The following is a 21,997-nucleotide window of genomic DNA, read 5'->3' as shown; positions in this document are numbered from 1 at the left end:
TGCCTGCCTGCCTGCCTGCCTGCCTGCCTGCCTGCCTGCCTGCCTGCCTGCCTGCCTGCCTGCCTGCCTGCCTGCCTGCCTGCCTGCCTGCCTGCCTGCGTCGGGCACCAGCTGCACACCGGCCCCCACGTGTGCACGACAGCTGCTGTGTTCCTGTTAGAAGCCTTGGAGTGACAAGTTGCTTTTCAACAACGCCCCTGATTACAATGCTGATACGTTGAGCCATGGAATGCGCTTTGCCTTCTTTTCCAGCGCCTTCCTCTCTGGCCTATTCTCGGGTGGTGGGCGGTTGGGGTTTGGGGTAAAGCGATGTCGGGGGTGCAATGGCGGGATGCAGAATTGTATTGTTGTCAGCAGTGGCACCGCAGGTCAGCAGTGTGCTCGTGCCTGCCAGTGTGCAGCCTGAGCGCGCACACACACATTCAAACATCACACCCATGCCATTCAAGCGCCCACGGCCGGCACGTCTCAGTGGACACGGAAGATTCGTTCAAATGAAAACTTTAATCACAATTTCTTTCACACAACGCGTTTCCCAGTCGCTTTGTGGCACATTGCACGTTGACCGCGATCTGACTGCTCACACAGGGTCGCCATGGCGATGCCAGGGGCCCCTGTGGTACTCCCATTCAAGGCCAAACGCCTCAGGTGCAGTTGGTGACGCCCGAGTTCCGGTCTTGCGGATCCATCGAATCTGCCGCATATCATCCCGGCTAATTAAAATTGTATCCATCGCAGCTTTGGCGTGAGCTATGCTACCGCTCAAGATGAAGTCGGGGTCTCGCTGGAGCTTGCTGCGGTTTGCTTTGGTGCGCCACTGCGCACACATGAGCGCACACACTGCGTCGCAGTTCACATGACCCCTCTGTGGCCGATCGCGCAGACGTGACAGCACGCATGCATGTAGGGCGGTGATGCAAGTGTGAAAATCGCACTGCAACCGCTGCGCAGACCGCGATGGCAAGCTGCTGGATGCCGCGCATCCCGACCGGCGCGCCGCGCTCGGCGGCGCGCTGCGCCTTGTGTCGGACCAGCAGCGCGGGCGCGGCGTCGACGAGGCCCTTGTCATGGCGCCCTTTGACTTCGCTCCCCAGTGCGAGGTGCCCGTGATTTTGCCCCAGGCGTGCTTGGATGCAGGAGCCCCTGGCCACCTCTGGTACAGGCCCATATCTTTATCCTGTGTATTGCTTGTCACAAGTTCACCCAACGGCAGCCAGACAAGAGCGAGGGCCTTGCACATGCGCATGGGCATGCGCATACTGCAAACCATGTGCCGCGCCCATGCCAAAGCCATGCGCGCGCCCACGCAGGTCATGCTGCTGGTGGTCTCGGCGCCCGCTTCGCCCCTGAGACGCAGCGACCTGGCCTGCCCCAAGCAGCTGCGCTTCGTGGCGACCGCCAAAGAGAAAGGCGCCGCTGAGGAGGCCAAGGTTCGTTGGCATGCAGGCTGGGCCTGCCACGCTCGACCCGTGCCACGCGTGCCAATTGACATGGGCTTGGCGCACCCTGCATTTGGGTGCGCCCTCCTTTGATGACGCCCCGCGCATGTGTCTCTGCTGGTCGCCCAATGATGCTTGCCACACACATCAACTCCACATGCCATCATGTGGTTGCCACCACCCTTAGGTGTTGGATGTTGACCTGGCGCCATTTGTGATGACACCAGCCAAGCCGGGCACGGGGCCGCTCAGCAACGGCCACCAATCCATGCTGATATGCGCCGTGTACTCGGTGCGTCGCGCAGGACGGCAGGAGCGGTCATGCACGATGCTTTTGACCGCGATGCAAATCGCCTACAGCAGGCTTGCCGCTTGGACATATGGGACCACAGGAACACACATGCCTCTGGCATTGAGTGCAGCCGGGTTGCTGACCTGCCGGGGTCTCTTGAAGCCTCATCGTGTTTCACCGGCACCACCCCTGGGATTGGCGGCGACCCCTCGGCTGCCACCATTTCTGCCCCGCAGACACCCTCTGGCTGGACCCTGAGCTTCGACTGCTCCACCTTTCCTGCCGACGGCTGGGGCGTGCTGCTGCCAGACCTGGAGCGCGGCCTGCGGCGCTGGCCGTTCCTCAGCGCCGCCGAGGCTGCGGCCGCTCGGCCAGTGGGGGAGGCGCTGGCGCCGATGGTTTTCAGCAGGCGGGGCGCGGATCGCAGCCTCGAGGAGCTGGTGCTTCAGGTGCAGTGTGTGGGTCACGCTTTGCGGCGGGATGGGGCTGTGCTGGTCGGCCGCAACTGGTTCGTGACTGCCTGTTGTTATGGGCGGGCTGAGCACTGTCATCAACGCCGTCGCCGCACGAGGGTGCAAGGTGTGTGGCACCCTGCATTGCCAAACCTTGGGGAGGCTCCCGTGCGGCCCTTACTGCAGGCCCAGGCGTCAGACACGGCTGCAGCACCCGCGGACGCAAACGCCGCACCAGCTGCCACGGGCGCGCCGCCAGCCCCAGCAGCTGCCGCGCAGCTGCCCGACAAGCTGGTGCTGGAGCTCGGCTGGGCTCTGCACCCGCCGCGCAAGGCTGGCAGCGGCGATGACGGGGAGGAGGGGGAGGAGGAGGAGGACCCCGAGCTCGAGTTTTCTCTAGCCGCATTTGACGTTAAGGTGCGACATTTTGGTGGGATTGGGGCCTTAGCGCTGAGCTGGGTGAAGGAGGAGGCGAGGCGCCAAACCCTTTTGTTTTGAAGCCCTCTGTTGTCACCCCTGCCGCACCCTTGCACCCTAACGCTGCGGCACGGTGCCCTGCTGGCCCTGCTCAAATTGGGAACCGCAGGGGCAGGAGCTGCTGGCGGTGTCGGCCGAGAGCCCCGAGGCCGAGGGCCTGGCGGTGGCGGACCCCGAGGAGCTCCTCGAGGAGGCGGCGGCTGCAGAGCATCAAGAAGAGGGCGGCGACGAGGAGGGCCAGGGCGGCGAGGGGGAGGAGGAGGATGAGGAGGCGGCCGAGGCGCGCAGGGCGGCGGCCGAGGCAAAGCGGGCGGAGGAGGAGGCGGAGCGGCGCGCGGCGGCGCTGCGGAAGCCGCACTACCCCGAGGCGTTCCCGAGGAAGCACAAGGTGGGGGCGGCCGGGGGTTGCTCTGTGGGTCAGCGGCATCAGGGATTGTCGCCAGGGGTTTTAGAGGGCAATGCCGAGGATCAGGGGCAGCTGAATCGGACAGTCGACGTCGGCGCAGGCATGGGATTGGTCGGTCCATGGCAGCTCGACAACACAAGGAATGTGGACTTCAGCACTTGCTGCTGCTGTGCACACCAGCTCACCAGGCCTCGGTGCACCAACCCCTGGCCTAGGTGACCGTCACGCTGGCCGAGCTCCCCAAAGCGGCCCGCACCCTGATGCTCACGGTCAGCAACTTTGGCGGCGGCGGCCTCAAGCGCGTCGCCAGCCTGCAGGCGCGCCTGATGCTGCCGGGGGGAGGCAAGGAGAGGTGCGTCGGTTGGGCGCAGCGTGCACCGGGGCTCAGCGGGTTGACGTAAGCGACTGCTACACACAAGTGTTGCGGTTGGCGTTTCCCGTGGCACTGCTTACGGTGTCTTCAGGATCAGGGTGTAGCGTCGCCAAAAGCTCAGGCTGATGGTCCTGTGACCGCTCCGGCTTGCACTGCACCGCTGCAGGGTGCTGCTGCACTGCAGGCTGAACAGTGCGGAGGGTGCGGACGGCAACCTAACGCAGGTGCAGGGCGCGGGCGCCGCCGCATTGTGCAGCCGCAGGGTCCTTCGGTATCACGTGCAACCAGTTCATGGGGATTGCGCTTCGGCGCCCCACAATCCAGCCCGCACACCCTCCATCTCACACGCTCGATGTGGTCAACTCACTTGAAGCTCGCCGACGACTCCCCGTCGAGTGCCAACTCACACATGCCGCTCACTTATGACTCAACTTGATTACTACAGGTCGTCATGCTTAAGCTGTACCGCGAGCTGGCCGGCGGCGCGTTTGCAACCTGGGCCGCGTCTGGCGCACAAGACACCAGCGCGTTGGCGGCATCCGGCGGCGCCAAGGACGCGCTGCTGGCTGTCCTTGCAGCCCGCAAGCAGGTGAGCGCCTTTTGACGGCAGGCGGACCCCACGGCTGCCTGGGAGGTCGGCTGATCCTGGACAATTTGTGCTGCTGTTGCAGTGCAATGGACTTCGTCTGTGCCTGCGCTCCCTTCTGGCAAAAGCTTGCCAGCCAATTGAAAATTCTGCTGCGTGACACGCCTGATGTTGCTCATACCTCGCATGGAAACACCACCTCTTGCCTAAGCGAACACAACCCCTGCACACAGCTGGTTACTGCTGCGGTTGCAGCCAAGACCAAGGCCGAGGAGGAGGGCGTCGAGGAGGACGAGGACGAGGTTGGCGGCGCTGACGAGGACGATGACATCATAGCAGAGGCCGAAGCGGCGCCGGGCGGCGTCTGCGCGCGGGGCGCGCGCGTGCAGCGGCTGCGGCTGCGGCGCGGCGAGTGGCGGGCGCGCGCAGTGGTCGCGGCCGCGGGGGGCGAGCAGGCAGATGAGACTCTGGTGGCCAACGCGCTGGGCTATGAGGGTGGGTGAAGGTGGGGGATGAGAATAGTGCGCGCATGCTGGCAGGAGCGCTGGTGGGAGGAGACGTTGGAAGCAAGGCTTGCGGTGCATGTGTGCATGGTTGGTCACGAGGACTTACAAGCTATGTCAGGATGGCGGACTCACTTGCTGTAGCCAGCGGTGCGGGCCTGATGAAAACACGCCACGCAATGCGTTTCGAACCTGCAGGAGGTGTGAACACTGAGGGTCTGCGCCATGATACAGTCGCCAAAGCCTTCTTTGCCAACGGGTGCGCTTTGGGCTAAGGACGGATACGGGTGCTGGGCCTTGCATCGGCCAGTTGACCGAGTGCTGTGCCTAGTACATACGGCTCATGAAACACATTCACCAACCAGGTGAGTCACTGCACCTTTGAGTCGTCATTTGCACAAGCGCAAGTCACGAACGCGTGAACAGACGCACACTCACATATGAGGCCCCCACCCTGATCCAGGGACACCTACTTTGGCGGCTACTCGTCCGACGCCAAGGGCGGCCACGGCCTCTACGTCTTCGCCAGCGGAGCCGCCTATCTCGGGGCCTACTGCGGCGGCAAGCGCGAGGGCCGCGGCCTCATGGTGATGCCTGATGGCGGCTGGTACGACGGCGAGTGGGCAGCTGACCGCTTTGAGGGTCAGGTGCGTCCGCGGTGGTTGCGTGCATGGGTGCGTGCGTGCGTGCGTGTGTGCGTGCGTGGTGTGTGTGTGTGTGTGTGTGTGTGTGTGTGTGTGTGTGTGTGTGTGTATGTCTGTGTAAAGGGGGGTGCAAAGGCCACACCGCAGCGGGGGCACGTAGTTGGTGCGGCAGGGCTGAGACGGACGGCTGCTACAGGCAGCGGGCTGTGCAAGAGCACCTCGCTGCACGCGGTGGGGGCGACACGCCTTGCTGCTCGCGCACAACGTCTGGCACGCGCCTCGCAACTGCAGGGCAGCTACCATTACCCGGACGGCAGCTTCTACACTGGCGCCTGGAAGGCCGGCAAGAAGCACGGCCAGGGCGCGTTTTGGGACACGGCGGGCGGCTGCCTGGCGGGCGGCTGGGAGCGGGGGGCGCTCAAGGGCGAGGGGCGGTATGACCAGCCCAACTACCATTTTGAGGGGCGCTTCGTCAAGAGTGTGCCTGCAGGTGCGGTCCAAACCGGTCGCCACCGGTTGTGAATTCAAAATCGAGCGCATCATAGGGGAAAGTGCCATTGTTGGTGGGATGCGAGATGCAGTGGCTGGCTCCTGGCCTTTCAATACGCCGCTGGTCTTCCTTTGCCTCGCTGTCCAGGCCCCTGCAGCTTCCAGCTGGCCGCCTTCCGCAGCGCCGACCTGCCGCCGGCCGCCACGGGCCACCTCGTCGCGGAGTACGGTCCCACCTTGCGCTGCCTGGGGGCATACTCCATCCCTGCAGGTGAGCGTGGCTGGGGCCAGGGGGCGCCGCCAACAAGTTTGAGCCTCCCCTGGGGGTTATGGTCGCGGTGCGAGCAGGCTTGCACGAACATCTTTCACCTCCGCAACGCACTGCTGAAGGTGATACACCCACGACGCTCTGGTCCTTGCAATGTCCCAGGCTCAGGGACCGAGGCGGAGGCGGAGGGTGAGGAGGCGGCGGCAGCGGACGGCGATGGGCAGCCGCAGCTGCCCGCGTTTCCAAAGTACGAGGGCCTGACCTTCCAGTCTGCAGAGGTGCTGCCCTGCAGTGCGCCAGACTTGGCCTTCCCACCGGCAGTGGTGTGCTAACCTCGTACAAGAGCCGGCTGGCTGGGGGCCGCAGGTTGCCGTGTCACCAGTGCAGGCTGCTTTTGTGGCGGGGGGTGCGCCAAACTGACTACCGTACACACAGCGAGCGAGTGGCGCATGTTGAGAGCATGTGCTGCTGCCAGGCAAGAGGACATGTAAAGTCTGCTCATTACTTGCGATCGCTGCTATTGGCCAGCAATGCCAGGATCTCGCGCTGACAGTGACGTGGTCAGCACCAGGAACAAGCACTGGGGCCGCCGACGGTACAACATACACCAGCCCTCACAGCGCACCAAGGCCGACACATACGATACACTCGTGTTGAAAGTATCCCAAAAACGTCCGTGTAATGATTATAGCGGCGGATCTAAGCTGTCGTGACTTGTGGCTTTCTTTGCCCACTCTGAAGGGAAACAAAGGCTCGCCGCAACCCGCACACTTACTGTAGAAGCGCAGGTGTCATCATAGTAGACAACTTGGTGACTTTGCTGTGCTTGACAGGAGCGGCGGGAGTGTTGGATGGCGATGTGGACGAGGACTAGACATCAGTAGTGCGTCCTTTGACGTAGTAAGCACCGCTACAACATAAAGGTGGCATGCCAGCAAAGTTTTCCGCCTGCCGTGTTGCCGTTTGCGCAGCTGCGGCCGTCTCACCGCTGCAGCGGGGCCGACTGGCGGCGACGCAGCCGTTGCGCTCTAGCTACCGGCCCCTCATTCAGTACCGCCTACTGCCCTCCTCCCACTAGCTGGGCCGATGAACCAGCGCCCGGGGGCCATGCGCGGGCTCAAGGGCCGTGCGCCTGGTGGGGCACTGTGCACCGCGGTCGCCTCCCCCGGGCGCGCCACTGTCCAGCTGCTGTCAGAGCGTCGGAACCGGCGGCAGCACCAATACCATTTGAAGCAGCAGCGCCAGCTTGTAGACCGGCATCAGCAGCAGGATGAGCGAGAGTGCTGGCAGCAGGAGAGTCATGAAGACGCGACGGGCGAGGCCGGGTGGGGCGTCTGGGGCGCTCCCAGCGCAGCGCCGAACGAGCCGCCCCTGCCTCCTCACCTTGTGTGGGGGGGCTCCGCGCTGCCAGGCAGCCGGCGGCAGCTGCTCGGGCGGGCGCAAATTGCTGCTATGCAGGGCAGCGCAGCAGCAGGAATTCAGGCGTCCGCGCAACCCTGCAGCCAGCCCTGCCCCAGCGGTCCCAGTGGCCCAAGCGGCGCCGGCGACGCTGCACCTGCAGGAGCAGCAGCAGCAGCAGCAGCAGCAGCAGCCGCAGCAGCAGCAGCAGCGGCCGGCGAGCGCGACGCGCGGCTGCTGACGGCACGGCTCGTCGCGGCGCCCTCCTGGCGCGCGCTGCGGCGCGCCGCGCGCGACGGCGCGGCGCGCGGCGGCCTCAACGCCATCCACGTGAGCGCGGCGCTCGCGCGGCTCGCGCGGCTGGTGCCAGACGGCAGCGAGCAGCGGCAGGACCCCCACCTATTGGACTTCCTGTCAGACCTGGAGGCCGTCGCCGCCCGCCTGCTTGCCGCGCCTCGTCACGCCACGGCCGTAGCGCCAGCTGACCCGCTCGTCGCCCGCGGGGCGCAGGCGGCGGCACCGGCGGCGCTGCAACGCCTGCAGCAGGAGCGGGCGGGCGGGGTGCAGCAGGTCGCGGCGCCGGAGCCCCAGCAGCTGGCCACAATAGCCTGGGTGAGCGTTTTGCATGTAGCCTGTGGCGGTGGCGGTGCTGATTGCCTCACGCACTGAGCAGCTTCGCATGCAGCTTGGTGACCGTGACAGCTCGCTGCTGTGTCACCTGCCGCTCAAGTCAAATAGCACGCCCCACCCACCCCCGATCCCCCTAGCACCTAGCTCGACTTGCCCGACCGTCCCCTTGAACCTCGCCCTGCCGCGCCGCAGGCGTGGGGCTCGCTGCGCCACGATCCGTCGCCAGCCTGCTGGGATCTCTACTGGGGCGCGTCGGCCGCGAAGCTCGGGCAGCACACGCCGCAGGAGCTGGCCATGGCACTGTGGGGCCTCGGCCGGCTGCGGCGGCGGCCGCCGGCCGGCTGGATGGCCGCGTTCGAGACGGCCTCGCGCCGCCGCCTGTGGGCGTTCAAGCCGCAGGAGCTGTCGATGGTGCTGTGGGCGCTGGCGGCGCTGGGCCTCCCGCCGAGCGACGGCTGGTGGCGCCAGGCGCGCGCGGCGGCGCTCGCCAAGGCGCCGGCGTTCGCGCCGCGCGACGCGGCGCAGGTCCTGTGGGCCGCAGCGGCTCTGGGCGTGGCGGCGCCCGCAGACTGGGTGGACGGGCTCCTGCGGGCGGTGCAGGGGCAGCTGCCGCTGTTCTGTCCGCACGACGTGTCCAACACGGTTTGGGCGCTCGGGCGGCTCGGGCGGCGGGAGCAGCATCAGCAACAGCAGCAGCATCTGGATCAGGATCATGAGCGGCGTCAGGAGTCACGTGTGCAGAGCGAGGACCCGCCCGCGGCACGGGCAGGTGCTAGCGACAGCCCGCCGGCACAACACCAGCAGCATGGCGGCGCGGAGATGCACAAGCGTTGGGTGGGGCGGCTGCTGCTGGTGCTGGAGGGCAGCAACGTGAAAACGGCACGCACCACGCTTCGGGTGCGCCAGGGGCGCGCGCGTGGCGTTCGCGCTCGGCTGGGTCGACCTGGGCGCCACAGAGTGTGCGGCTGCCTTGCTGCATGGCAGCCACGTCATATCAATGCCTAATTGCAATGAGTGGGGTCAATGACTGCCGGTGGGCGGCCAGCACGTCAGATGCGCTGTCTTTCTTGCCACTGCAGCGGGAAAGCCTGTTTCACCCCGCTTGTGCGTCGCTGCGTTCACCCCACTGGTCTTTGCACCTCCTTTTCCCCGGCCCTCAAACAAACAGCAACACGCCAATATCCTGTGGGCGCTGGCGGCGCTGGGCATGCAGCCGAGCGCCTCTTGGGCCAGCATTACATGGAGCAGCACCGGCGCCGCCCTGGCCGCAGCCGCGGCGGAGCGGCAGCGGCGGCAGCAGCAGGCGGCACTCGCTCTGGACGAGGGGCCCGCGGGGCAGCGGGCGCATCTGGCGCCTCCAGGCGGCAGCGCGCCGCCTCTGATCGACGAGCGTGACGCCGCCCAAATTGCCTGGGCTGCGGCCGTGCTGCCCCAGGGCCCCAGCGGCGCTTGGCTGCGCACCTTCTGGGCGGCGACCGGCCCCGACCTCCCTGGCTACGGCGCGCAGGCCGCCGCGGTGCTGCTGTGGGCGACCGCGCGCCTGGGCCCCGCCGCCGGCGCCGCCGCGCCGCCCGCGGCGTGGTCTGGCGCAGCGCTCGCCGCGGTGCGCGCTGACCTGGCATCTCTTCAGCCGCCGGGCGCCTGCCAGCTGCTGTGGGCGCTCGCGGCGCTGCGGCACCCGCCCAGTGAGGCGTTCATGCGGCAGGCGCTCGCGCGGCTCCAGCTCGAGCTGCACCTGCTGCCGCCGGCCGGCTTTGCGTGCGTGCTGCGCGCGCTTGGCGCGCTGGGGTACTGCCCGGGCGACACCTGGTGGGACACCCTCTGGTACTGCCTGCGGCCGGCGGCGCACGGCTTTGGGGCCAGGGAGCTCGCCGGGGTGCTGTTCGGCGCCGCCGCGCTCGGCCGCCGGCCTCCGCCGCGCGTGCTGCGCGAGCTCGGGGCGCGCGCCCTGGTAGTCCTGCCGCGCTCAAGCGCGCGGGAGCAGGGGGCACTGCTTTCGGCGCTGGCGCGGGCCGGGTGGCGACCGGCGGGCGTCGCAGGTCTTTCGGAGTCCGGCCGAGACCCAGCGTCGTCGTCATTGGCGGCGGCGGCGGCGGCGGCGGACGACGCGCGGGAGCTGGTGCTGCGCGCGGGCGCTCGCGCGCTGGCCGGCGCGGGCGCGGGCGCGGGCGCGAGCGCCGCGGACGTGGTCGGTCTGCTGGCGGGCGTGCGGCGGCTGGGCGTCGCGCCCGACGCCGCGTGGCTGCGGGTCGCGCTCGACGCGCTGGACGGCCGCGACGGCAATGACCGCTGCGTCCCTGCGCCGCGCAACGCGGCCGCTGCCATCGCGGTGCTCGCGGCGCTGGGGGCTGCACCGGAGCAGGGTTGGGTGGAGGCGATGGTGGGCGCGATGGTGGTGCCGTGCGCTCAGGAGGAGCAGCTGCAGCTTCAGGCGGCGCGGCAGCAGCACGGGCACCCATGGCCGGCGCCGGCTGCCCTGCCGGAGCCCTCCCTGCTTGACAGCGCGGCGGCTGGCATCGCCGGGTGGACGCACGTCGCCCTGCCGGAGCCGCTCGTGCGGGCGCTCCTGGAGGCGCGCCTGGCGGCCAGGGCCCGGGAGGGCGGGCGCGCCGACGACGTCCCGATGGCTGCGTGGGAGGCGCTCGCCGGGCGCCTGGCGCGGTGACGCGGGTCGATGTACTAGTGCTGGCGCACACCTGTTCTACAAGCACTTGCATATTGGTGCAACTGCGCATGCCTTTTGAAAAACATCAGTGTAATTCATCCATGTTGACAACACGTGACACCAACGTTTGCAGCCTGGGTTGACACTGAGTCAAGCGTTGACCGCCACAGTGCTTGCAGATGAGCCGACGTGTCAGCTCATGGCTACAACCATGTGATACAGCAGCTTACATGTTCTCAGACTGCTGACGCACACTGCTGTTTGCCCAAACCCACGTGCGGCCTGCAGCCCCTGGCCACATTGATCAGTGCCACGCAGGCTCTGGCTAGTGGGTGTGAATGTTCAGGGAGAATGTGCAGAGTCGGGCCGTACATCATTGCCCCCGTTACCGTAAATTCATTACTTTTTGTGCCACTGCATCTCACTCCTGTATCAAGTCCAACCCGTGATCTCCTCGATCAAGTCCACCTCAGCTGCGTGCGGGCCTGATGGGGGACCAGCTTAGACAGGTGTGATAGGTATATTTAAGCTGTTTTATCCATCCACGTGAATATAGCGCACAGCGCATGCATGTGAGCGCCAACCGCCCACCTGCGCTGCTTGATGCACCACGGCCCCATGCACCACGTCCAGAGTGGTCGCCTGCCTCCTCGCGCCGCAGTGGTTCAACAGCATTGACGTGGACGGCAGCGGCCACCTCGATGCAAGGGAGCTGCAGCGGGCTCTGGCCCTGGGGAACCTGAACTTTGACCTCACAGATGTGGGTGCGCGAAGCGCGGCGAACGGGCGCGGCGAAGGAGCGAGGAATCAGCCAATTGATCTTTCGGCTTACTTCACGCACCTTTTTCAAGAAACTCTGTGTCAAGCAAAACCCTGCATGATCCTTGCAAGGGCCGACTATGGAAAGTTGCTGCCGACGAGCCTCCGACGCTCTCTTTGAGCAACACGCCCTGCCACCCTGCAGGTCGACGGCATGGTGCGCGCCTTTGACCAGAACAGCACGCGGAACCTGGGCTACGACGAGTTCCAGCGGTGGGCGGGGTGCTGCGCCGGCGGCGACGCTTGCAGAGCCCGCAGCAGCACCACCATGGTTCCTGCCTGCAGATGCCCACGTGCTCTCACCACCCACGGAACACCTCATTTGTCCAGCGCACATCATAATGAGGGCGCTGATCCGCTCCTACGAGCCTTGCAGGCTGCACAACTTCCTTGTCAACGTCCAGAACAGCTTCCAGGCCTTTGATCGGGACCGCAGCGGGCGCCTGTCCACGGTAGGGTGCACGCATCAGGCACCACTCACGGCGGCCTGCAACGCTGCCACCAGACTGTGCACAGAGAGCTCGTGGCGCGGGGGCGGGCGAAACCAATAGTGGATTGCCCCGTGTGCCTCTACGCTTCCTCAACCCCGTGCACACACACATACGCGCATGTTGACCCGTTTGCTCGCGCGCACGCGCCCAACCCTTCCCCCCTCCCAGGATGAGGTCAATGCGGCGCTGCGCCAGGCGGGGTTCAACCTGGACCCGCCAGCGGTGGCGGCGCTCATCGACGTGAGATGCGTCGAAAAGGATGCGAGCGGCACACCCGCTCGCCCATTCGCGCGCGCCGGGACGCCAAGGCCAGGGCTCGGCTTGTCTAATCAATCGGCCTTCTCCTGCATTTTGAACTACCCTGTGTTCTGCAGCCCCACTCCTTGGACCCACAGCACCTGGCACCAAGACTCTTGAGCTGCCACGCCTGCTGTCACACACACTCGCGCACACGCACACAGAGGTATGACCCCGACAACAACAAGCAGCTCTCCCTGGACGAGTACATCCGTGCCTGCCTCTTCCTGCAGACAGGGACCCGCACGTTTGCTGCGTTTGACCCACATCGGACAGGTGTGCAGCGCAGCCTCGTTCGCGGCCTGGTGGGGTGCTTCAGGACCGCCATGTTGATGATGCAAATTTGCCGTGAAAACCTGTACGTGCTGCGGCCTGCACGTACCAGCAGGCCGTCGCCAGGCTTGCGCTTTGTGAAATGCATCAGCTGGAATGTGCGCATGCAAGCTCGTGCACACGCACGTATGGTACGCATACTTATGTACATGCAAGCTCACAGTCCTAATCACACATACGAACCTACACACATAGACGCATACAATACTACAAAACAGTACCTTGTACGATCATGGGCACGCAGACAACACACGCGCACACACACACACACACACACACACACACACACACACACACACACACACACACAACACACACACACATGCGCGCTCGCGCACACACCCACACACGCTTGCACGCCCGCACGCACGTGGGCACAACACAAACAACCATGATCACGCACAATCTCACATAACTTTGCATGCATGCACCTTGTAGGAAACATCACAGTCAACTTCAGCCAGGTGGGGGGGTCGCTGCAGCATGTTGTTGTGACACTTGCTTGGGCTGCATGATGGGGCCACGGCCACCATGGGAGGGGAGGGGCAAGCCGGGCTGTCGCGGGTGAGGGGCAGATGTGATGAATGCGATGCTTTTGCCAATTGATTTTTGTGTGCCAGAGCGTGGGCAAGCAACTTCAGAGGTGGTTGAATACGTGGGCACGTTGCAGACAGGAGATGGGCGAGGTGATGCGAGCGTTGTGCACAATCTGACCCACCCACCAATCAAACAGATGAAACCCCCACTGCTGCTTCAACAATCACAGTTTGTGTACTGTGCGGCGCACACCCGCTGAAATGCTGGCCTGCTGCAAGGACCCCATTTGCGCAGTTGCTGGGCAGAAATCAGCTTTTGGGCCACGATTCCTTCCTTCATTGTGCATGTCCCACACACCCCTGCATGTGGGTCAGCAGCCAATGTGCAAATTCTATGTAACATCCACGCCCACACACAAGACTGTGAGCATCGCCCGGCAGACTACGTACGATGCATGCACAGTAACAAGTCGGTTGCCAACAAATTGCTCAATGGTAGGCCACATGGGGCTCTGTGCCTATGGGCCCAGCAGCCATGAAACACGAGCGGAACCCTCAAAAATTTGACATCCTGACTGCGGTGATAGCAGAGCCAGCACATCTCGTTGGGAGCTAACCACCCCGTCGGCAGCTTCGAGAATGAGAAGCTACCTGCTGGGCCAACGGCACAATCCAGCTGCGGTGCCCTCAGTCAACCCAATTGATCGTGCTGAGGTTCAGCAAGTCCTTGGCATACCACACGCGGTGATCTGATTCTGATTCTGATTTTGGTCTTCCATTCAGAGTGAACTCGCCCTGCCAAGGCATTGCACTCTCGATCGTCGTGTTCGCGGTAGCTTGCAGCATTCTGACACCGCTGCTCGATGTTGGGCGGCACCGTGCGATCGCGCGGGCTGCCATCCTACGGCGGTGGTGCTGAACAGTTTGGTTATGGATCCTACACGACTCCTAGGACGAAGCGGAGTGCCGGTGGCGGCATTGTGGTCTGGACAACCGGGGCGCTCCTCCTCATAGCGTGCTCTGCGCTGGGTTGGTCCTTGATGGCGGCGCGATCGCAGCTGACTGAGCTGGCGCACCATGTCAATCTCATGGAGCAGCACCTGGTCAATGAGAAGGTGAGCTGCGGCGGGTAAACCGTGCGAGGGCCGTCGCATGGTCCCATGTTGCAGAGGGAGTGAGGGACAGGGTGGCAGGATGTCCGAGCACTGGCCAGAGCTCACCCCAGCAGCGCAGACAGAGGAGGTCGCCACAACATTCGGGGGAGGGGACAAACACGTCGACCCTCTTGATAACTGGGTTCCTTGAGATCATAACCTCAAAGCCCAACACTGGCGGCGCCCATGCGCTGGCGCAGCGCTGACCGCCGCAGCACCCACACCGCATTTGTCACCCATCTGCGCCCTCCCCCGCCCCCTCAGAACGCGCGCCTCCACGCCGAGGCCATGCTGGACGCGGAGCGCCACGGATCCTCCGGCGAGGCCGCGCAGCTGCAGCAGGATCTGCGGGCCCGACAGGGCGAGGTGGGCGCTGCCAGCCTGCGCGCTGGGCTCGCCGAGGAGGAGCACATGGGTCGAGGGGGCGCGCGTAGGCCCCATCGGCACCGCGCAAGCTGCCATTGGGCACGGGCGAGCAGGCCGCAACGGCTGTGCTGCTTATGTGAGACTTGCAGGGCTTTGTGGAGCGAAACGCATGGGGCATGATACGATTCTGGACGCGTGCCCTGTCTCCTTGTTATCACAGGTGGACCACCTGCGGACGCAGCTGGCTGCGCTGGAGCACGACCTAGAGGATGCGCGCCACAGGCTGGAGGACTCTGAGGAGCAGTGAGCACCAATGCTCGCAATTGATGCAGCACGGCCTGTGATGTGCAGCATTGCCCTGCCCTCCTTACAGGGCACGGGCCGAGCCTGTGATACAGACCCCTCACCCGACCACCCAGCTGCGTCACTCTACCACCACCATAACAAATGCAGGGTGCATCAGCTTGAACAGACAATGGATGACGAGAACCAGGCAGCAAATGAGCGCGAGGAAACGTGGATGGAGCTGCAATCCGACTGGGAGGCAATGGAACAGGATATGCAGACGGAGATCCAAAGGTGGGTGCTGACGCACCAGGGGCAGCTGACCAGTGGGTGTGTCCAGGTTCGGCGTCTTTTAGGGGAGAACGTTAGGACAATTGGTGGTACTGAATGGTCAATGCAACGGTAAATTGATGTGCTTCGTAGCCTATGTCCCTTGCGTCCTCTCCCCACCTGCCCGCAGCTTGCGCGACGAGCTTGTCAAGGCGAAGGGCGCCGCAGCAGTCCCCCACCACGACCACCACAAGCCCAAGCATATGGAGCACGCCCCCAACAAGACGGTGCACCACCACCACGACCACCATCCGCACCAGCAGCCGCAGCAGCACCAGCAGCAGCAGCAGCAGCCTCCACAGCACCACCAGCAGCAGCCGCAGCAACCACCTCCAGCACAGCACCCCCCCGTGCAACAGCCTCCTGTACATCAGCAGCCTCCTGTGCAGCAGCAGCAGCAGCAGCACCAGCACCAGCACCAGCAGCCGCCTGTGCATCAGCACACCGGGCCATCTGATCCTCATGCGCAGCATAACCAGCAGCAGCAACAGCAGCAGCACCAGCAGCACCAGCCGCATGCCGCGCCAGCACAGCAGCAGGCGCATCACCACCAGGACACGCACCAGCAGCACCATCAGGGGCAGCAGCACCAGCAGCAGCAAAACCACGCGCCCGTCCACACGGAAACGGTGCACCATGTGCACACCCCGGTGGCAATGCCGATTCCAGACCATGGGCATGGCCCGTCACAGCATGCCCATCCCACCCCGACGCCGGCGTCGTCGGTGCCTGCACACCACCAGGACGCCGCAGCGCATGCAGCGGCTGGGCATCCCGCCGCAGGGCATGCCGCCGCTGGGCACCCCGCCGCTGGGCACCCCGCCGCTGGGCACCCCGCCGCTGGGCACCCCGCCGCTGGGCACCCCGCCGCTGGACACCCCGCCGCTGGGCACCCCGCGGCTGGGCATGCCGCCGCTGGGCATGCTGCAGCCGAGCATCCTGCAGCAGCTGGCGGCGCGCACGTTACGCAGCCGCCAATTCCGGGCCAGCCAGAGCACCTGGATGATTTGATCAACCCTCAGCACTTCTATGCGGACTACCCCGGCTTTGTGGACGAGCACGGCCATCCCGGGCACGCGGCAGACAGCGCACACGCTGCGCACAGCGGCGGCGCCGATGCGCACGGGGCGGCGCATGGCGCGCATCAGCAGCACCTGCACGACCACCACCACGTGCAGCACCAGCAGCAGCCCCCGCAAAACCACCAGCAACAGCACCCCCCACAACACCAGCAGCAGCAGCAGCACCAGCACCAGCACCAGCAGCACGACCCCCAGCAGCAGCACCACCATATGAGCGGGGACCTCGCCATGAAGCTGGGCATTTGACTGTGCAGCTGTTGTCGCTAGGTGCATGTGTGTTGTGAACCGCCGCCTGCTTTGCAATGCATCATGATAGCATGCATGGGGTAATTGAACCATGTTCCCGGCCTGGATGAGCAGCAATGGGTCCAACCGCGTTGTCATCATGTCAGCGGCCCTGCCAGGGCAGCTGGCAATCAAATTTCCAGGGACATGCTTGGCCACTCTCCGAAGCTTCGCTGTCCGGCGTGATTCTCCAATTTGCAGCATCAGCACCCCGAAACCACCGGCGCCGTCGTCGGAAGAGGTGACCAGAGCTCAGCATCGGCTCCCAGGGTTGTGCGCGCGAGTCCCAGTCTTCAACTGTCGGCCTGATTGAATTTTGTGCCAGCCTACAAAAGGTTGTCAGTTGTACAGTTGAGTGCCGGAATAAACAATACGGTCCGCCCGCAGGAATGCCAAATGGCCTGACAGGCAGAAGATCGCTCACCTCGCCCCGCGCGCACACGTGCAAACCACGCTGATAAATTACTGTCGATACACACAAATCACCGCAGCCGGCAGTCACACAGATCACATTGCGATGGCCGAGGACACGCCGCAGCAGGAGGCGCCGCAGCAGGGGGGTGATGAGCTAGACCTTTCGCGGCGGCATCCCCTTGAGACCCGGTGGACGCTCTGGTTCGACAACCCATCGCAAAAGCAGAGCATGAACAAATTCGGGCAGGGGCTGCGGCCTGTGTACTCTTTCGACACAGTGGAGGACTTTTGGTGGTGAGTGCGGCCGCTATAGCTCCTGAGGAGGCCGTACCGTAGTGGGGCCGCCCGTGCCTCCGGATCGCCACAGTTGGCCGACCGGGGCCCTCCGTGCTCTACCCTGCCTCGCAGCTTGTACAACAACATCAAGGCGCCCAGCCAGCTGCAGCCCAGTGCCACCTACTACCTGTTCAAGGACGGGATCCAGCCCAAGTGGGAGGACCCCAAGAACACAAACGGCGGCTGCTGGACAGCGACCGTGCCGCGCACACCAAACGCCAACCAGCTGCTGGATGCCTGGTGGCTGCATGTGGTGCGCAGGGTGTTGCGGATCCGCCTACGCGCTCTTGTATGATTGCGCTGCTCCTGCTGCTGTGGCGCCCGTGTGCGCTTCCCATGTGCATGCTGCTGCGGCCACTGCTGCTGTCGCTGCCGCTACCGCTGCTGCTTTCTCAGGTATATGTTCAGCCTCTAGTACCATACTATAGACATGCTTGAAGCCAGAGCACTAGCAAACTTGACATTTCGACTTGACTCGGGTAACTGCAGCCGACAACCAGTGACAACCTAGTTGTTTCGCCCCCGCATCTGCTGTGCCATCCAGGTGCTGGCGTGCATCGGCGAGCAGTTTGAGGAGGGCGATGAGGTCTGCGGTGTTACGGTCAACATCCGTAACGGCAAGAACCGCATTGAGATGTGGACCAAGACGGCGGCCAACGAGGCGCTGCAGGTGCGGGGTTGCAATAGCAGTTTAAGCAGAGCTGGTGCTGGTGCATGCCTGTGTCTAGCACATGTTCAAGGTACCAGCACTGGGATGCATGCGCTGGTGTGCAGCAAATTGCCACTGGTTTCACCAGGGTCGATGCATTATTGCAGTGGTTGCTGGTTGCAAGCGCTGGCAGGGGTGGGGCAGCAGCGTGCGGCACTCCGATCACCGCATTGATGGCGCGTCAAACGTCCCGCCTGGAAGGGTGGCCAGGCCAGGCAGACCACAGGGATGGTTGTCCAGCATGCGGGGCGCACAGACGTAACGCCCTGCACATCACGCTTGTTGTGGGCGTCATTCTTGAAGTTGCGCTGCTGCGCTCTCGCGTTGTTCGGGCCACAGATTAGCGTCGGGAAGCAGCTCAAGTCTCTCATTGACATGTCGGACAACACCAAGATCGGCTTCTCCGTGTTTGTGAGTCACACGCGCCGTAGGCTTGCGCACCTGTGCCACTGGTTGCCCGTTCCCGGGTCCTTGCATGATGTGGGTCGCTACAGCAGGTTAACTGGGTTTTGACTGGCCGAGCTGGCTGCACGCTGTGGTCAGCGACGGTGCAGCAGGCAGTGACGATCGCCAGGCGTTTGGGCACGTGCGAGCGCTCCTGGTCACACACGCCCCGCTTTGTCCTCACACCACCCCCCCCCCTCGACGCGCAGGCCGACAAGCTGCAGCAGGGCAAGGCGCGCGACAGGTACTCTGTCTGATCGTGAGCACCCAGATGAGCGCGAGGAGGGGAGGGCGCCGTCGCGCCGGAAGGCGCTGGACACGCTTGCAGCCACCGGCGCAGCACTAATCCGCCCTGCCGTCTTGAAAAGCAGCGAGCTGCTTTGGCTTGGCCCCCGGCCGATCGACACGGCTCTCGACGCACCTCTGCAAGTCATTCCTCCATCAGGCAGCAACAGTAGCGTTCCATAGTTTGTGTCCCGGCGCTGCTGATACGACTGCCAGCAGCAGCGGCCCGTTCGGCTGTCGCGCGCCGCGGCAACCCCTCAAATTGCATGCGCAAGTTGCCGAGCCGCAGCACACGCCGCTTGGATTGCAAATGAGTACGACGGGCCGAGATTGCGGTGTGTGCCTGCCCGCCCGCCCGCCTGGCTGCCTGCCCGCTCCCTAGCTGGGGAGCGTGGTACCCACATGCTGGGCGCATCCTGCCGCCTTTCTAGCCTCCACTTGGGTAACAATGACCCATTCATCCCGCTGCTCATCGCCTCGCAAGATGTTGGTTGGAGAAGCAGCCACAATAAAACTTCAAAAAACAACAGCAATCCTGCAGTTGGGTGCCTGGATGAGATACATGTGACTTTGACCACATTGTTTGCCCAGCATTCCAAGCATAAGGCATGTTGCTGAACACTGAGTGCCCGTACGTGGGCGCCCCCTGCATGCTCGTCAGCATCTCGGGTTCAAAGCACTAGCAGGTCAGCACGGGGGGCAGGTCAGTGGCTCGCCCAATTAGACCCTCTTGCCTTAAAAAACATCATTGCCTCAAGCTTGTTGTATACATCACTGTACATGGGGCGGAACAGCTGTCCGCACGTTCGGCGAGGTCAGCGCTCATAGTTGACATACATCTCAGCTAATGTACCACCCCCACAACGTGCTTTATATCATTGCAGTCAAATCAATGCGTAACACCATATAATAATCGACCCAATCAAGCCTCAGGGCGCAGGCCGCACTGATTTATCAATCTGCAGCACCCAGCTGGCTCAATCAGTATGACAAATGGCATAGTAGAGCAACTTCGGAGCCTGGGACATCGAGTTCACGACGAGGCTTTGGCTCAGGCGGCCAGCAGGTGCGACGATCATCGCCAGGCTAACGTTTGGCGACGGCCAAGGCTCCGGTAGCTCGTTTTGTGGGTGTGCACGCGGTAGCCGATCGCAGTGCACTTTTCAAACGGTCAAGTCCAGCCTGGGTCGCCCGGAGCGGCAAGGACTGCCTAGCGACAGCTTGCGGTGCCGTCAGTCATGCCACACCTGTCGCCGACACGTACTACGTCGGTGATTCAGAGTCCAGCGGAGGTCAATGGCGCAAAGCCACCTCTCTCAACCAATGGCTGTTCTGGAGGCTGACCTAGCTGAAACACCCATGCTCCTGCCGACGCGCGCAGGGCTGAGGATGTCACCCCTGACACCCGCGCCGAGGTGCAGTGCACTCTGGAGAAGCGCGCCGGTGCCAAGGGCCCAGCCGCGGTGGTGCTGGACGGGCCGCCCCAAGATGAGAAGGCATTGCAAGAGGTGCCAGGGAACTACGGCCGAGCATTGGCCGTTGGATGGTTGGGTGTCAAGGGCTCTACGATCGCAGTGGCGCAGCTTCGTGGACAGACCTGCACCTTTCGGTTTGCGCAGAGCGGCACTCACTGACCGCTGCGTAACTCGCAGCGGGGCGCAGGGTCCCGATGCCGACGTGCCTGCCTGGTATCACGTTAGCGCGTCACCTCCGACCCCTCCTCCACTACAGCCCATGCAGCCCATACCTCATGTCCCGCGGCCACGCCCACCTCGAGCCCCATGCTCGCCCACTCCCACCCCCACAGGCCAAGAGCAAGGCCTTTGACCTGTCAAAGATTCGGCAGTACATGGGCGCGGACGTGCTGAGCCTGCTGAGCGTCCCCGTGTTCATCATGGAGCCGACGTCCATGCTGCAGAAGATGGCCGAGATGATGGAGTACGCGGGGCTGCTGGACGCGGCGGCGGCGGCGCAGAATCCCGTTGAGAGGTGAGGGGGGGCGGTGGGGGCCAGCTGAGTGGGGTTGGGGCCAGCTAAGTGGGGTTGGGGATGAACGTGTGTGTGTGTGTGTGTGAAAGAGAGAGAGAGGGGGGGACGAGCAAGAGAGAGAGAGAGAGTGTGTGGGAGTGTGCGTGTGTGTGTGTGTGTGTGTGTGTGTGAGTGCATGGGCACGTGCGATTGCTATGGGTAGACAAGCGGCCGGGCATCATCGGGAAGGGTTTACCCTGCCCTGTTGCCAAAATTGTACGGTTGTAGCTGAATAGAGGGCAAGTGCCGCGCATTGCGGTGCAGCAGGGTCGGGGCTGACTAGGCCGGTCCGAGCGGCCGTCGAAACGGCATGTCCCTGTCCACAGCCTGGGGCTATCTATGCAGCGATCAAGCACCGCCCACCATCATCCACGCATCCTCACGCACCCTCCCCGAGCCCGGCCCTGTGAGACGCGGCAGCCACGCCCCTCGAGCCGCCTCCGAAAACCTCACCACCGCCCGCGCCGCCCGCCCCGCAGGATCGCGCTCGTCGCGGCGTTCCTGATGACGCCGTTTGGCGCGTGCGAGCGCGCGTGGAAGCCCTTCAACCCGCTGCTGGGGGAGACCTACGAGCTGGAGGGCCTTGGGCCAAACAAGGACGCGCGGTTCTTCGCCGAGCAGGTGGGCCTTTCCAGCCACGCTGCAGCGCCGCTGCAGGGCCCAGACTGCAGGGGAGGCGGGCCGCAGTCGGTGCGGGGCCCGTGTATGCCTTTCCAGCGGCGCCGTGGGGGCCCGAGTTGGAAAGGGAGGCCTTCGTAACGCAGTGGCCCAGCAGGGGCAGCTGCATGAAGTGTGCGCGGGCGGCGCGGTTGGGCCTGGAGCAGCAGCCATGCCTGATGGCGTCGTTTGGCGTTGGGGCAGCGGGCGGGAGCCCCTTGGGCCCACTTCATGTTGTGCTCCCCCCCCCTCCCCCGGTCCATTGCAATTGCCCCCGCCAACGAGCAGCACGTGTTCGGCCACCAGCCATGTTGACCCTCAAATCCATCCATCCATCCAGCGATCAATACAACCTCCATAACCCCAAACCCTCGAAACCGCACCGACAGGTCAGCCACCACCCCCCCGTCGGCGCGGCGCACGCCGAGGCCGCCCGCTGGACCTACGACATCGTCAGCGCCCCCAAGACGCGCTTCCTCGGCAACACCCTCGAAGTCTTCCCCGCGGGCCGCACCCGCATACGC

The 21,997-nt window shown here is 64.4% G+C and overlaps 5 protein-coding genes across 5 annotated transcripts in view; all 5 read left to right on the top strand.

The window, feature by feature from the left end:
* Positions 1 to 229: 229 nt before the first annotated feature.
* On the top strand, positions 230 to 6,261 carry MNEG_1629 (putative Radial spoke head 1; the record flags this gene model as incomplete). Its single annotated transcript, XM_014049896.1, has 16 exons — positions 230 to 281; positions 952 to 1,100; positions 1,311 to 1,430; positions 1,627 to 1,731; positions 1,968 to 2,180; positions 2,370 to 2,600; positions 2,770 to 3,048; positions 3,282 to 3,418; positions 3,606 to 3,663; positions 3,885 to 4,028; positions 4,259 to 4,520; positions 4,727 to 4,787; positions 4,992 to 5,175; positions 5,464 to 5,662; positions 5,810 to 5,932; positions 6,092 to 6,261. The coding sequence occupies 16 exons, from the start codon at positions 230 to 232 to the stop codon at positions 6,259 to 6,261; spliced, it is 2,487 nt and encodes an 828-aa protein (XP_013905350.1).
* Positions 6,262 to 7,015: 754 nt separating this feature from the next.
* MNEG_1628 (hypothetical protein) lies at positions 7,016 to 10,622 on the top strand (the record flags this gene model as incomplete). The annotated part of the gene is made up of 4 exons (XM_014049895.1): positions 7,016 to 7,064; positions 7,491 to 7,939; positions 8,150 to 8,854; positions 9,126 to 10,622. The coding sequence occupies 4 exons, from the start codon at positions 7,016 to 7,018 to the stop codon at positions 10,620 to 10,622; spliced, it is 2,700 nt and encodes an 899-aa protein (XP_013905349.1).
* A 488-nt stretch (positions 10,623 to 11,110) lies between these two features.
* On the top strand, positions 11,111 to 14,925 carry MNEG_1627 (Peflin; the record flags this gene model as incomplete). The annotated part of the gene is made up of 9 exons (XM_014049894.1): positions 11,111 to 11,131; positions 11,284 to 11,382; positions 11,587 to 11,654; positions 11,818 to 11,893; positions 12,101 to 12,172; positions 12,394 to 12,534; positions 14,157 to 14,213; positions 14,517 to 14,618; positions 14,839 to 14,925. 9 exons carry the CDS (start codon positions 11,111 to 11,113, stop codon positions 14,923 to 14,925), a joined length of 723 nt encoding a protein of 240 aa, XP_013905348.1.
* A 168-nt stretch (positions 14,926 to 15,093) lies between these two features.
* On the top strand, positions 15,094 to 16,244 carry MNEG_1626 (hypothetical protein; the record flags this gene model as incomplete). Its single annotated transcript, XM_014049893.1, has 2 exons — positions 15,094 to 15,197; positions 15,977 to 16,244. The coding sequence occupies 2 exons, from the start codon at positions 15,094 to 15,096 to the stop codon at positions 16,242 to 16,244; spliced, it is 372 nt and encodes a 123-aa protein (XP_013905347.1).
* An 873-nt stretch (positions 16,245 to 17,117) lies between these two features.
* Positions 17,118 to 21,997, top strand: part of MNEG_1625 (Eukaryotic translation initiation factor 4E-1) — a gene marked incomplete at both ends in the record, with an annotated part of 6,497 nt that continues 1,617 nt past the window's right edge. The window contains 9 exons of the mRNA XM_014049892.1: positions 17,118 to 17,308; positions 17,423 to 17,603; positions 17,895 to 18,020; positions 18,399 to 18,470; positions 18,713 to 18,747; positions 20,170 to 20,296; positions 20,596 to 20,777; positions 21,296 to 21,437; positions 21,863 to 21,967. Coding sequence (XP_013905346.1) covers positions 17,118 to 17,308; positions 17,423 to 17,603; positions 17,895 to 18,020; positions 18,399 to 18,470; positions 18,713 to 18,747; positions 20,170 to 20,296; positions 20,596 to 20,777; positions 21,296 to 21,437; positions 21,863 to 21,967 — 1,161 coding nt within the window. The remainder of the gene's footprint in view (positions 17,309 to 17,422; positions 17,604 to 17,894; positions 18,021 to 18,398; positions 18,471 to 18,712; positions 18,748 to 20,169; positions 20,297 to 20,595; positions 20,778 to 21,295; positions 21,438 to 21,862; positions 21,968 to 21,997) is intronic.

This window comes from Monoraphidium neglectum (assembly GCF_000611645.1).
Source record: "Monoraphidium neglectum strain SAG 48.87 unplaced genomic scaffold scaffold00167, whole genome shotgun sequence".
NCBI lineage: Eukaryota > Viridiplantae > Chlorophyta > Chlorophyceae > Sphaeropleales > Selenastraceae > Monoraphidium > Monoraphidium neglectum.
The sequence above is the reverse complement of the archived record's forward strand: the minus strand, read 5'-3'. Positions and strand labels throughout refer to the sequence as shown.